Source organism: Austrofundulus limnaeus, unplaced genomic scaffold, assembly GCF_001266775.1.
Source record: "Austrofundulus limnaeus strain Quisiro unplaced genomic scaffold, Austrofundulus_limnaeus-1.0 Scaffold15, whole genome shotgun sequence".
NCBI lineage: Eukaryota > Metazoa > Chordata > Actinopteri > Cyprinodontiformes > Rivulidae > Austrofundulus > Austrofundulus limnaeus.
The window spans coordinates 2,840,916-2,855,265 of NW_013952417.1; the positions used below are offsets into that span (position 1 = coordinate 2,840,916).

Consider the following 14,350-nt stretch of genomic DNA (forward strand, 5'->3'; position numbering starts at 1 on the left):
GGGGGGGGGGGGGGGGGGGGGGGCATGGCACAGCACGGCGACAATCTGTACTGTAGCTGAGCAGAACGCATGGTAATGTGTAGAGGAACTGCGACCCAGGTCAGTTTTCATTCAGCATGCTTCAGTGGTCTGCTGGTGGTTGGAGAGAAAACAAAACAAAAAAACAAACAYGGAGATTCACTCTAGACTCCGAAAAACAAGGCTTTTGTAAGTAAAGTACATTACTTCACTTAAAACACAACAACTCAAGGCATTTTTCCTCTGCAAAGTCCGCTGAACAGTTCAAACACAAACTGAAAAATGACCCAAGATGCTGAACAAAACCAAGCAGGGAGCTTGTGCTCTGCAGTTGACGCTCTGTTGTGCTTTGTCTCCGCAAACCCAACCTGGACATTTCAACCGCACAATCTTAATTGTTACAGCTGAACTGGACTCTTATGTTATGAATGAGCTTTGTATATTTTTTTGCTTTTGTTCTTTTTTTTTTTTTCTTTTTTTTTTTTAAATTCCATGATTACACGATTAAGATGTAACTACTTAAATATAAATGAAAAGTGTAAATCTAAGCGATTTGCTGACACATGCCGCCAATCCTCCAGCACAGACCAACCAAACCATATAAAATAAATAAAATGCAATCACACAATTCAAGCTAACTAGAATATATTAATATAGATCTTCTGTCATACGCTCATTAAAACAAAAAGGAAATAAAAGAGAATTCAATCACGCAAGTTAAGTCAAGGTTCTCCGTCGACCTCACCCTTCCCGATCAGAAAATATCCATGCACCTAATTTCCTTACAAGCTGATATAGAGAGACATCGGAAAAAATGCTGAGCCTTTGAAGTTCAATGTGTCATAACCCATAGATTAAAAACAAAATCTAAATCTATGAAATAGGAGTTTAACAGAATTTGTTTAAGAAAGAGTTTAAATTTTCTAAAGCCCTTAAAAAAAGTCCAATATGTGAAATTATTATCTTCTAATTTAGACCCTTTTGGTATATTCCTGTCATTGTTGGGCTGTGGCACATTTCATGCTTAAATAAATTTAACTACCTACATGTGTTGGACAAAAATTCAATTCACAATGTCTTCAAACTGAGAGAAAAAAGGGGGTTAAAATAAAATGGCTTCCCTCCCCACAGCAACACAAATGTCCACCAGGCCTTTACTGCTTTCTCTCTGACTCCCAAACACTTTCACTTTCACACTCTCTCACTCACACACACACACACACACACGCACGCACACACACACACAACTACAGAGAGAGGGAGAAGCTAGTAAGGGAAATGTCCTGACTTTTTGCTGCGACCCACCCAGCCCGCCCGCCCGCCTCACACTACCATGAACAAATGAAGCCATGATCTCAGGTGTTTCCATCCAAGTTGCTATTCTTCAAATTCACAAAGTCAGAGAGACCTTTCATTGCACTTTAGTCCTCATAACTTCTGAATTTTCTCAGCCACGACAATGGGGTTCTCCTTGCGTATGCGCGCAGCAGCTGCACTTCGGTAATCGTATGGACAGTCGTGTTTGTCAGAGTAACGATGAATGGCACAGAACAGGTTACCGCAGCGACAGTCAAAACCTAAAGTGAGGAGGAAAAACAAACAAACAAACAAACAAATAAAAAACCCAGTCAAACAGGCAAATTATGTGAAAAACAGTTACAATGCTAACTGCTGCATACTGGTTGTTGTACTGGTGTCTGCAAACTGAGATTTGTTGGCTTCACCTGTAATAAAAGCCTTATCTGAGTCAATTATCCAACAGTAAATATTTAATATTAAATCCAATGAACTACAATGGCAATATTTAGATTTATACACAAATGTGTGGCTGTGACAAACAAAACTAAGACATGATTATCGTATATGTTAGATGAAGGGTCTGATGTTATGAGTTCCAGGTAAGCAAAGCTGTGATTTACACACCCATGAATCACAGCGTCCATTCACACGAGCACAATTAGTGTGAAAGTGTTCAAAATATTTTCCTTACTCACCAGTAAGGCCCACTTTCTTACGGCAAGAAAAGCAGCGGTTTATTTTCTTGTTTTTATCGGGAGTTAGGTCACCATCAGAAGAAGCTTGTGCTCCCTCCCCCACAGACTCTGAGGTCAGAAAAAAAAAGTAGAACAGAGAACAAAAAAATATTAAGTTAAAGATGAACAGATCAAACGGCAAAAGTATTCTTTGATTCAACAGCAGTAATATAATTTATTGTGATAGACATGTGATCATTATCAATGGAAAATTTGTCCAATTCAATTTAATGTTGACAATTTCACCGAACGCCGATTCAGAACTGCATGGCATTCTGGGGAATGCAGGCAGAGGAAAGACTTTAGCTGCTCCACCTGTTACAGGGCAAGGCTGGTGGCATCGACTAACTCACTCACTCTTCGGTAAACTACAACCTGTTGAGTAACATGCGCAGCAGCAGTTTCATGTTTCACCACCAAACCTCATAATTTCTTTTAAAAAAAAGAGCGACGTGTGAAAGGAGAAAATGAGTGCAACAGCTCGAGAGGAAATTATGGATAAAAGAGGAAAGGTCACATCACCAGTTTATTAATCAGCATTTTTTTCTCCTGATCCTTACGTCAAACAGATAAACAAAAGAATAGCAAAATAATTATCTTTATCGACTGATATGAAACGCTTATACCGGGAAATATTTTTCAGCCACATGGCCCAGACCTAGCTGAACTGTAAACGGATCACCTGGTGGTGAGAAAAACTGGAGAGCAGTGTTGAAGTACTCGAGACCGATTTTGGTCAAATCATAAATAATATATTTGTAAAAAGCAACATCCAGGAGAAATTCAGCAGTGCTACACTTTCAGAGACGGTGGAGACTACCGTATTTTTCGGACTATAAGCCACGACTTTTTTTCCTGAACTTTGAACCATGCGGCTTATAGTCCGGTGCGACTTATACATGGATTTTTTTCTTCAGCCACCAGGGGGCTCTTATGCTGCATTTGCTTCAACCACTCGCTTCAAAAAAAGAAAGGAAAAAAAACTTTGGAGCTTAATCCAGGACCAGTTTGTGGATAAACGTCGAGTGAAGAGCCGCRGACTTTTTTTTCAGCATTGCACTCCCCAGGGAAGGAGTGACGTATGCTGGAGCGGGAGGGCTTTCCCAGCAGCTAGGCTTTGGGTTTCTCGGGGGAACTATGAAAGGTCAGTGAGAAAACGAACGCCGAACAATCACGTGACGGCGCGTCGACCGGTCGACAACCGAGCGACCATTCTGCCAGCTTAGCCGGAGGTGTGGCGCCATTTTGTTTTAGCTAGTAGCAGACACGACACGACGGATCTTCGACAGACACGATATTGGACAGTATGCGGGCCCACATCACGGATTCGGTGAAAGCAGCCATCAAGAAAACAAACTCAATTCCTGCTGTTATTCCTGGAGGTACAACAAAGTTTTTGCAACCCCTGGACATCAGTGTGAATCGTGCATTTAAAGCAGCACTCAGGACTGAATGGGAGGCTTGGATGACTGACGGGGATAAATCATTCACAAAAACTGGCCGAATGCGAAGAGCGTCATTTCCTGATGTCTGCCAGTGGATCCTAACAGTGTGGAGCAGAGTGAATGAGTCCACCATCACCAATGGGTTCTGAAAGGCTGGACTGCTACGTGAAGAGGACACCACAGCTTCAGAGCCAGCATTACCCCGGGAGGACAGCGACACAGAAAGCAACACTGAACAGATACCGCTGTGTGACGCAGCTTTTCTCAGCTTGTTTAACTCCGACACTGAAGAAGAGGACTTTGATGGTTTCAGTGCGCCGGAGGACGATGAGACGTTTTGTTGGACCAGAAACTGTTAAAGAAAACTACCAAAATAAGGTCAGTTAAATGAATCGTATTCCTCTGAACTTTAATTCCTAAAGGTTTGCTTTTTATGTTTTGATGTTGAATTCACTTTTTTGACGACAATTTTGGATGTACTGTTTTTTTTATGTTGGGGGTGCAGCTTATAGTCCGGTGCGGCTTATATGCAAATGTTCGCAGGTTTTTATTTAAAAAAAATGGCAGGTGTGGCTTTTAGTCCGGTGTGGCTTATAGTCCGAAAAATACGGTAGGTCAAACTTTTATCATCACTTAGAAAAGAAGCACCAAGAAAGGTGAACTATGTGTAAGTGATGTTAGCAATCTGCTTCTGTACCAAAACTATTAACTACACCAAGAGATTTAGTCCTTATCTACACATATTAAGTAAGCTACCTGTGTACATAATACTGTATGTTTTAGGGCACTAGTCTTGGTCTCAGCCCCTAAAAGTCTTGGTCTTGTCTCGATACACTCTGGTCTAGACCACAATATTACTGGAAAGGCAAAATGCACTAAAGTGCCTATGAAGGAGGCCCCAATCTAAGAGTTCTTACAGTCCATCCCAGGTAGAACTTTACTCACACACCAAAGTAGGCTAGGGACATGCAGTTCAAAATGGGCCCAAATACTAATGTTGTTGTAAGGAGCTGTAATCCTATGATGCTGCCTGCAGCCCAGGTAAGAAAACAAACAACTCGTTGTTTACCTATGCTGTTGGACGTACCCTCCACCTCTTCTTCCTTAGGCTCTACTCGATCAGAGTCCACGGTCCCCGAGTCTTGGGAGATGCTCATAGCTGTCATTTGTTCAGTTACTGGGCTGGGAGAGCTGGGACTAAAATCACAACAAACAGAAATTAATACACAGCAGAGTACACCTACACAAAAATTACAGAAAGACTTTTTTTTTGCCAGAGAGATTTCCTTTTTGTTAGGCTAAAAACTAAAAGGACATCAGCTTAAATAAAATTGACAATTAGTCTTTGACTAAAGTTAAGCCATTATTACCTATAAAATTAACTGATGAAAGCAAAATCTATAAAAAGTTATTCATCATTTCAATCAAATTACAAACTTATATGTTCAGGGTTTCCCCTACATGCAACCGATCTAAAATAAAATCAAAATAAAAGCCGCCACACCTTCAGAATTAATTATTATTATTATTAATTTTAAATCAGCGTAAAACAGGGGTTGACAGAACCATTGTTTAGGTTGTCCGAGACAACACATTTTCGTTTCGGACAACCAGATCCCACTTCCCGGTTGTCCGCTGGACAATCAAGAAAAAAAGACCTGGATTAAAGTTTTCCACCGCAGGTGTTCGTCATTGTAAAAATAAACTGGAGAAAAAAAATTGTTAAAGTCRTCTAGGGATTAAACTCACGGTTCTTTCACCCAATAATGAGAACCAAAGTCAACATTTTACCCAATCAGAACAGAGCAGGGTGGGGTATGCTGCCTTTTTTCCCCTCTGTCTCTGTGGGTGGGKGGTCAGCCTCACTCAGCTCAGGTGAACACCTCCCAGGAAAGTCCTCAGCATTTCCTTAGCTATTTTCCACCAAGGATTACGTTGCATTTTATATATATTTTATTTCTAAAAGCACCTCGCAGCATTTCCACCGGAACACCGTGTGTCCACGAGCACAACAAAAGCGCGACAGATCACCTGACTGAGGGGCAGYGACTGCAGCAGCTGAACCTCTTTTACGCACCGCAGCCCCGACCTACCCGGGACTTCAGAGTCCACATGTCAACCCCTTCAGACGTTTACGTGTATAATGAGCATCAAAAATCAGTAATTTGTGAAAAAAAAAATTCAGTATTAATCACACGTGGGTGAGGTGAAGGATGCAAGCGGACCGCAGCCGGGGTGGGGTGTGTGTGTGTGTGTGTGTGTGTGTGTGTGTGTGTGTGGTGGGGTCACAGAGTTGTTTGAGTCAGCTTCAGGTGTTTGTAATTAATAATAAATAACTTCTAAACTTAACCAGGTGTTTCAGTGACTTTAAATTACACAATAATTTTAGTGAAGAAAACTGTCAGTTTGGTTAAAAAAATCATTAAAAATAATTTTTCCCCTTCTGCTTTATTTTCTTAAAATAAACATATCAAAGCCCCTCAGTTGAAAACACTAAAATGATAGAAGAGCTGTTTAAAAACCTTTTTCCTCAGAAAGTCTTCAGTCCTAAGAACACTAACCTGTAACTTTAATAAGATCATGTACACAGTTTATTCCTATTTAAGTTAAAATGTTTGACCTGTAAGCAGAAAACTTATGGATGTTGAGTTTTGCTCTCTATTTCAAAGAAGAGGATGAGGAGGAAGTTTTACTCAAGCAGCTCCTGAAACCTGCTGACTGAAAACATTTGTATATAGTACACTTTGTATGCAGGACAATATATCCTACTTATTAAATTATAATTTTATTGAGATTTTTGCTAACAACCAGATTTTGACAACCTGTTGTCCTGTTACCCTCCCACTCCCACGGTTAAAAAAAAATCCTAGGGGAAACCCTGATACTAGTAGTTTTACTTTATTAATCTTATTAATTTTATGCTGAAACCTTTGGGACTTTATGAATGCTGCCAGCAGCCCATCAGTATACCTAGTTGGTTGTTCCTCAGGTGGGGTTCCTGTTACTTCTGTACTGAGTTCTGCTGTTGTGGCCTCCACGCTCACACCGGCTGATCCTGGAGATCCTGATGGTGACGTAGCAGCTGTGAGGCAAAAGAAAAGAAACTCGTCTAAAACATGTTTTATGAAACCTGAAATAAGGTGTAAAGTTATTGCAGGACACTTGTGACTTTTGTTGTACAGAAACAAATTCTTGGCTTTTCCACATTGAAAGAACCACAYCAGACAATCGTATGATGTCTGGTAGTTATTTATCCCCCATCATCCCACCTTTCTCTCCTGGAGGGCTGGACCGGCCCCCTCCCTGTTGTCTCTGCAGGTGTTCCTTGTAGCAGATAGAGCACATGCCATTGGTGCGGGGGTTTCCATAGAAACCACAGCCCATAGTGCAAAGCATTGGCACCTGCGTCTGATTGGTCTCCTGAGCCATGCTTTGACAGAGGGGGAAGGGGGCTGGGAGAGGGTATTTCTGAAAATGTGGCAAAATAGGTTAGCTTAAATCATTAGTTCCCATCTGAATACATTTTGTTTCATGTGTTTGTCTTCCATTCTTCAGATAAAATAACATATCAGCAACGTGACATGAGAACAGAGCTGAATTCTGGATTTATTTGATAAATGAATGAGAACAAAGTGTCTTTTTTTTTTACCTCGTCCATTTTACTAACAATAGAAAAGGCTTGTAACAGAGTTTARCTAGAAAACTACAGCTAAATCTAAGCTTAAAATAAAATGAAAACTATTTTCAAAGTTATGCATAGAGAAAAACTGACTTTAAACAAACTGATGTCAATTAAACTCAGAAAATTTGATATATGCTCGTCTTGTCGCGTACAGTAGTAAGAAGTGTTCAAATCTGTAAGCTCGGTTTTAATGTAAAAGCAGGGTAATGTGTAAACATTAAGTCTAAAAAAACTCGTCAACAGTTCTTCTAAAGGAGTAAAGTGACGGTTTGTAAAAACACAAACTGGTTCAAAATGTTTACAGTTTCTTCCGCAGCAATGTAAGATGTTTCGGTCAGGAAAAAAAGTTACCATAAAAGGAACAAAAAGCAGAAGACGTGTCTGCACAAAAATCTAGTCAAAAACGCAAACAAAACTCTTATTTAACACAATACTTGGCAAACAAAGACACGACATCGTTTAACAYGGAACTGAACAACTTTAACCAATTGTCCCCAGTCAGAAGAAAACCCCCGTCCTGAACAAACATTAACATTAGCAAACAGCCTCATATCCGTTTTATTTGTCTGACACCGCATACCAACGCAAACAACGAGAACAAAACTCGATTAGTGGCWTTCCGTTGTGACAAAATGAACATTATAAACAACTGCGTCGAYGATGCCAAACTAACCGACAAATCTGGGCTTTTAAAGAAGCGAATAAACGCTAACGTTAGCTGATTGACGTTAGCTTGTGGTGCTAGCATGGGCAGCCAACCCAAACTAGCCGCTCTTCGCGGCGAGTTTAAAACCAGTAACACGTAGCAAGGGTCTTCTCACGGTGGTCTAGGATGAAGACGGTACCTGAAATCCGAGCTACCGGTAGCTGTCAACGACCTTCAGCTACAGATTTGGACAAGTTCTGCCCTCAGCAAAGCAAGCGGCCTTCTACCCAGCGCGAGCTGCMGACATTCGAAACAACGACCATGACGTCATCCTCATCGATTCAGCGAGATCAACAAACACAAACAGAAATGGGAATATGACATGCGTTCTGACTTTTAAATTCAAATGGGCCCTTGTTTCATTGTTCCTTTATAAAGTTCTTGGACCACCGAAACATTATGCATAATTTAATTCACTGTGGTGTTCTAAATGTTGTCATCTTCCTTCAAAGGAAAGACTTATCAGCTTTTCATCMTTTCTTCACTGTCAAACAAGAACATTAATAAAACTATTGTTCAAAAGTTTTCTGCATTTTTGAAAATCAACTAGCAATAATTTTGTTGTATAACAAATACCAAACTCATTAACATATATCTCTCAGTTCCCAATTAAGTCATAAAATAGAACTTTCACTTTTTCTTTCTGTACATTACATGCATTTGTACATGTATTGTAATGGTTGTTTAAAATTAAAATGAGGTCATAGCAAAGTTAAATTAAAATAAAACAAYCATCCAGAGTGACACAAACACTGCTGTGTTTTAAGTTTATTGATTTTAAGAAACCCATCAACATACAGATACAAATACTACAAACGAAGTGCACTTTTTTACAGTTGTGGAATGATTTGAATACTGAAGAGAAATCACAAACATGGATTCATCTTTAGGAAATGTCRTACTTTTGGTATAACAGAGATTTTAACTCTAAGGACACACATTCAAATTTACCTGAGTATTTTCATTAAATACTGCATGTAATGTCAATATCTTCTCGGCTCAAGATGTAAAGCATCAAACTGAACAGTAGATTAGTAGTGAAAACAAAACAAAATGTTACAGGAAAAATAGAACAAGTCAAATTGTTTGGGTTAGTCTGCTTTCATGGTCACATCTTCATCTTCTTCGTCAGATTTCTGAGCAACAAAAGGTCCGACCAGCCAGTTGAGCGGAGTGTTGTGCAGYAAATACTCCATGACACCATCCATAGAGTGCTGAACCTAAGACAGGTACACAGCAATAATTCATTTACTACACATGTTTCCACTGTAATTAAAACATTCACTACGGTACTACCCATAACAAAAGAGCTGATTGCGTTCAGTGACGTACTTGTTTTAAATGGTGCCGGCTTCGCTCCAGAAGGTGTGGAGTGATGGTGCTGGCGTTCCCCAGAGAGGACTGCAGTTCTTCAGCAGAATGCCACGCACTGGTCAGCTGGTCCTGGACCGCGGCGGGCAGACCCTGGGCACTTGAAACCACACTGTAGCATGCGGACCTCAGCTGGTCACTCAGACCACGCACCATAGAAAGGGTCCGCCTTTCCAGCTGCTGCAAACACCAAGAGACAAACAGCAGGAAAAAAACTGGTTAAAAAAGCAATGATTGTTTATTTATACCACAGATTAGTGCAAGTTAAAGTGATTTTGTGAATTATAGAGTTGAGAAAATAGAAAAAAAATGTATTTATATTGAATAGAAAGGAGCCAGATAACATTTTATTTAAAAGGCAGGTTAAGAAAATGGATTAGGAAAGAATGTCAGCGTTTGGAAACAAAATTTCTCACATTTCAGTTTTAAAAACAGTATCTAAGATCMGTCCTATCCTGTATGTGTTCTGTTCTGTGCCCAGCTCTGACCTCAGAGTCACCTTTGGACCCATCTGGTTCTGACTCAGTCTGTCCTTCTCCTTCTCCTTCCCATTTCTGTTTCCACTCGGTCCAGCGCTGCAGCAGCTGCTCGGAGGATTCTGCGATCTGGTGACTGGCCGTACCCAGACTGTCACGGGTGAGCTCCAGCAGGTCGAAGGTGCTGGTAATCTGAGCCACCGCAGCATAGGTGGCACCCCTGGCTCGCCGCGCCCTCACCAGGGACTGCTCCAGCGCTCGCTCCTGCACCTTGACAGATAGTTTCCCCAAACGCACAAAGTAACTGGGGCTGGCCGAGGAAGTGGCCACCTCAGAGCTGGCCRGTTCAGCCACAGCAGCTGCAAAAACAAAACAGTACTTTCACCGTTTGAACGAACAAYGTTATAAATTTGACTTTTTYCTTCTTAATCTGCTGTTTGATTTTGATGGTGTGCTTTAAATTAGGTCTCGTTGTGGAATGTTCATTCTAAATGACGTGTATCAAACTCAAGGTCCATGGGCAGAAACCGGCCCTCGTTAACCTTCCATTCGGCCCGAAAGATAACACTTTAAATGTAAAATAGTTTTAGTGTTTGCATCTCTGTATTTAGAGCAGTCGTCTCACAGCAGTTTGCCAGCTTTCAAGCCAAGAAAATTAGGTCTGAATTTTTCAGTAAWCTTTGATTTTGGTGTAGAAAGAACAGAGAATCAACTTCAATTTGATTTTTCTGCTTTTTCTTATTATTTTGAAGTCACGTATTTATTTTTAGTGAGCGTTTATTTTTTTAACTTACTTATTGGATTGTGATAAAATGTATCGCTAAGAAATAATAAAAGGTAGAGCGTAAATATGATGTATCTTTCTAAATATAATATTTTTCTTTATTCATTTGGGTATGTATGTTCCAAATGCTACATATTATATAATTTTGAAACAGAAAATTTGTATAGTATTAATTTGTTAGGGCTAACCCATTTAAATAAATATTGACAGAGACTGAACCTAGGCTTGGACTAAGTTTTCAATTTTGGCCCCTTATGTATTATTTGCATTGTGTTATGCGTCATCTGCGGAGCCCGCAAGGAGACACGGGAGATTATTTTTCTTTTGCGTTCCCTCGCAAAAGTAGTTTATCATTGTTGTGCCTGCCGGTTTATTAACAAACTCACATGTTCACCATTAGCGAGTTAGCCTAYTGCTTTAATTCAGCTTCAGAATGAATATATCACACAGCCACGCATGGAAGTATGTCATATGCCGATATTTTAACACAGTGCAGCCACGCAACATCAATGTCAATTCTTGTGGCGACACATCCTGTTTTGGTAACCGGATATTTCAAAATAAAAGTCTGATTTAATTCAGTTCATATTCAAAACAAACTTTTGCGTGGGAAYGCAAAACAATTTTGCGAGGTAACGCAAAGGTATTGCGTGGGAAAGCAAAAGGAAAAAAAATCCCCCAAGTCCCCTCGCGGGCTCCATAGTTATCAGCTCAACCCCAAACAAAACAAAACAAAAACAAAAAAAAGTTTGGTTTTCATTGAACATTTTTAAAATTGTAATTATTACGCATTCAGGTTCACATTAAATCAATGATATACTTAGTTTGGCTTCAGCTACCCCATGTTTTTAAGTGGATTCACTTTTGTTACGAATATGATGAATTTTATTTTATGGGGTTTGCATTTTAAGTCTTTCCTAATGTTGTTTTTGACTGTTCATTAGAGATAATACTCTGCTTCTCAACAAGGAGGACATAATAATAAAGGTTCGACATGTTTGTTTGAAACTTAAGCATAAAGCTATGACTATAGTTTTTCTCCACAATAATTTATGAGACATGTTTATTACATTGGTTGGTATATTGTGTGTGTGTGTGTATATATATGCGCAGATTATTATTATTWTTTTTYAATAGCCCACAATCAGTGAATGTCCCTTTGGGCTTCATTGCTATTTTAGAGTATGACAGGTTTTCACAATAACATGACATCACTGTAGCAGGTGTCAAAGCTGTGAGTGTTGGAAATTGTTTGTGATATTCAGGCCAAGTAAACAGAAGGCAAGTTCATTTAAATGTGCTGTCGTTCTCTCTATGAATAGCACCTAACCATTCAGGTCTTCTGTTAGTTCCATCACAGCCATTCTTTCAGAACACTCCCATCTACCTCTCAGGAGTAAACAGCTGCCTGGTTTTCATTTATTTATCGACTAATAAAGSTTTCCTTATTTGGTGCGTATACTGACCGAGCTCTTTCTCAGAGAGTGGCAGGTTCTGGTCAACCCAGTCCTCGGATCGGCTGAGGGCCAGGCCCATCCCACTGCTGACCATCTGGCCCATCCTGGTGCCCATGACAGTGTTGATGCCTCCGCTGACCGCTGCCCGGGTCAGCTCGACACCACCCATCACAGCCCCCATCACGGCATCTTTGGCTCCTGCCACAGACTGGTACACCATCCCCACAGTGTCTGACACCACCTGAGGGAGGGGTGAGGCCAAGAGAATAAGTGCTGATGTGGTTTTTTTCCCCTTCTATGTAGCCCTTATTTTATCATTAAATAAGGTTTGTGGCAACAAGATTAATAACTGAAACCATGTGTGTAATAAAGAGGTAAATAGTGCAATTTAGATAAGCTCATAAGCAAAAAAAGGCAAAAGTTGCATTTTTTTTCCTTTAGTACACTGCAAAAGCACATTGAGTTTAACCTTATCTGCTGGTTGGTGAAGAATTGGCAGCTTCTCTTCCATTTTATCCAGTCCTATTAAGGCGTACTCATTCACTGCTGCAACTGAAAAAAATAAAAACAGGAACAAACTTAAAATGTAGAAATAATAAGATTCCATATGAAAGCATTTGCAATTAAATTATGTACAACTTAACAAAAACGGTTCTTGTTTTGCATTTATGGCTCAGTTTCAAAGAAAGGTCTGGTAAATTACGTGCAATGATCCKTTTCTTTTCTTTTACTTTTCCTAACCCTTAGGTAACAAGCAGACTTTATGCTCATTTCACACCTTTTTTAATTTTGCAACAGGCTTGCAATTGTCTTTAATAGGACATTTCAGAGTTGGACATTTGTGTACTRCGATTGCATGCATACAGTATTTCATCACATTTTGCTGAGAGAAGAAGAACCTACGCTGTGGTTCAATCATGTCCAGAATGGGCTTGGACCCCGTGCTGGCAGCAGCTCCCAGGGTTCGGACCCCACTCTCGGCGACATCCATCACCCCCTTCAGCAAAGGCACACTGTCTTTGGTGCTAGTGTAGGCACTGGAAACTGCCCCGCAGGCCGAACTGACCAACGGCAGGTTTGTCACTCGTGAAACAACAGTCTAGGACAAGAATGCAACCATCATAAACACTTAACACAACCGCGCGTGTATGTGTGTGTGTGTGTGTGTGTTGTACATCACTCTTAAGAATCAAAATTACATTTAGATTTATTACTCTTGATTTGACCAAGAATAAGAATTATCAGACATGTCAAATGAAGTGAGAAAATGTGTTAGATGTGTGCTTCTTCACCTGCTGCTCTTCATTAGTCCCTTCTGTTGCTGCAGCTCCGGTCTCATTAGTCTTCTCGTTGTCTGCCATTGTGACTGCTAGACTCAATCTCTAACATGAAACACAGTCAGTMAGAAAATGAGATTCACCTCTATTTGCTTTGAGTGCATGATGAAACACAGCTTCCTCCCTGGAAGTCTTTGGCAAAAAAAAAAAGTTAAATATACTTTATTTTGCAGGAATCGCTGGCCTGTCACACGGTTTAACGTTCACAGAAAGGAAACGTGGCCATGTTAAATTCATTTGTCTACACTATGATGCAAAGAGGATGGAATTCATTTAAAAAACAGCGTGGTGCTACCATGCAAGGTCTACATGTGAGAATTGAAATATTGGGAATGTATTGCTTGTTTTRTTGACTTTGAACAGCTCTGCAGTTGTATTTAAAAATGATCACACATCTTTAAAAYGGCCCAAACATCTAGAAAAAGTTGTAGAAGTTGGCAAATTAGGATTGAGGTAAATCAAGGGTGAATTACATATCAGAATGTGAAAATGATAATCTATCAAAATAACATCATGTTTATGGCAATTTATTTAATCATTCTTTTGGCAACTCCACAATTAAAACTACATTTAAGTCTATTAATAATCCATGTTGTACAAGAAAGTCAAACAAAAAAATCAGATCCGGTCTATTTCTTCAAAGCAGTTCCTCACCATTGTCATGAAACATCAGGAAAATTTGTTTCTTATCCTCATGATAAAAAGGTTGGTAACTATGATTAAAACCTAAAATGAAATTGATGGGAAAAAAAGCTAGTGAATTGATTTTCTGCATAAGAGGTTTTAAATCCAAATTACATGTTGGAATCTGAGTAAAAAACCATGAATAATGGCAGCATCTGTAAACCCACAGAGAATTATTGCTGATGATGGATTGTTCACAAGCTCATGTGAAGTAAAGCAGACAAAGAGGACTTCTGATGTCRTTTATCTACATATAAAGTAGCACATCATAATACTGCAGTTCTAATGCTATAAAAAGGTTCCAAATGAAAACCAGAACAAGAGAAATTACTCAAATGGACAACTCTGAAAAAAGAA

The 14,350-nt window shown here is 39.8% G+C and overlaps 2 protein-coding genes across 4 annotated transcripts in view; both read right to left on the minus strand.

Annotated features, from left to right (window-relative positions):
- Window positions 1–491: 491 nt before the first annotated feature.
- On the minus strand, window positions 492–8,167 carry zgc:77486 (AN1-type zinc finger protein 5). 3 transcript variants are annotated; one of them, XM_014002894.1, is made up of 6 exons: window positions 8,024–8,167; window positions 6,766–6,964; window positions 6,467–6,578; window positions 4,566–4,693; window positions 2,013–2,120; window positions 492–1,595 (listed from the first exon to the last, which is right to left on the minus strand). In XM_014002894.1, exons 2-6 carry the CDS (start codon window positions 6,923–6,925, stop codon window positions 1,447–1,449), a joined length of 657 nt encoding a protein of 218 aa, XP_013858348.1. In that variant the 5' UTR covers window positions 6,926–6,964; window positions 8,024–8,167; the 3' UTR covers window positions 492–1,446. The 3 variants fall into 3 exon arrangements, with proteins under 3 accessions (XP_013858348.1, XP_013858346.1, XP_013858345.1); XM_014002892.1 differs by lacking the exon at window positions 8,024–8,167 and adding an exon at window positions 7,852–8,005 and having other exon boundaries at window positions 4,584–4,693; XM_014002891.1 differs by lacking the exon at window positions 8,024–8,167 and adding an exon at window positions 7,852–7,999.
- Window positions 8,168–8,637: 470 nt separating this feature from the next.
- The window catches only part of plin3 (perilipin 3), a gene marked incomplete at its 5' end in the record, with an annotated part of 11,398 nt that continues 5,685 nt past the window's right edge, over window positions 8,638–14,350 (minus strand). Inside the window, 7 exon segments of the mRNA XM_014002895.1 lie at window positions 8,638–9,104; window positions 9,217–9,435; window positions 9,744–10,090; window positions 11,982–12,213; window positions 12,442–12,524; window positions 12,876–13,071; window positions 13,265–13,354. Of these exon segments, the coding sequence (XP_013858349.1) occupies window positions 8,976–9,104; window positions 9,217–9,435; window positions 9,744–10,090; window positions 11,982–12,213; window positions 12,442–12,524; window positions 12,876–13,071; window positions 13,265–13,354 (1,296 nt within the window).

Bases quoted from the DNA above. Each gene is read 5' to 3' on its own strand.
- zgc:77486 (XM_014002891.1), bottom strand. From the start codon at position 7,926: ATGCTAGCACCACAAGCTAACGTCAATCAGCTAACGTTAGCGTTTATT. The intron at 6,965-7,851 runs GTTAGTTTGGCA...CCACATTTTCAG, and splicing joins TTAAAAGCCCAGATTTGTCG to AAATACCCTCTCCCAGCCCC. The intron at 4,694-6,466 runs GTATACTGATGG...TTGTGATTTTAG, and splicing joins CCTGAGGAACAACCAACTAG to TCCCAGCTCTCCCAGCCCAG.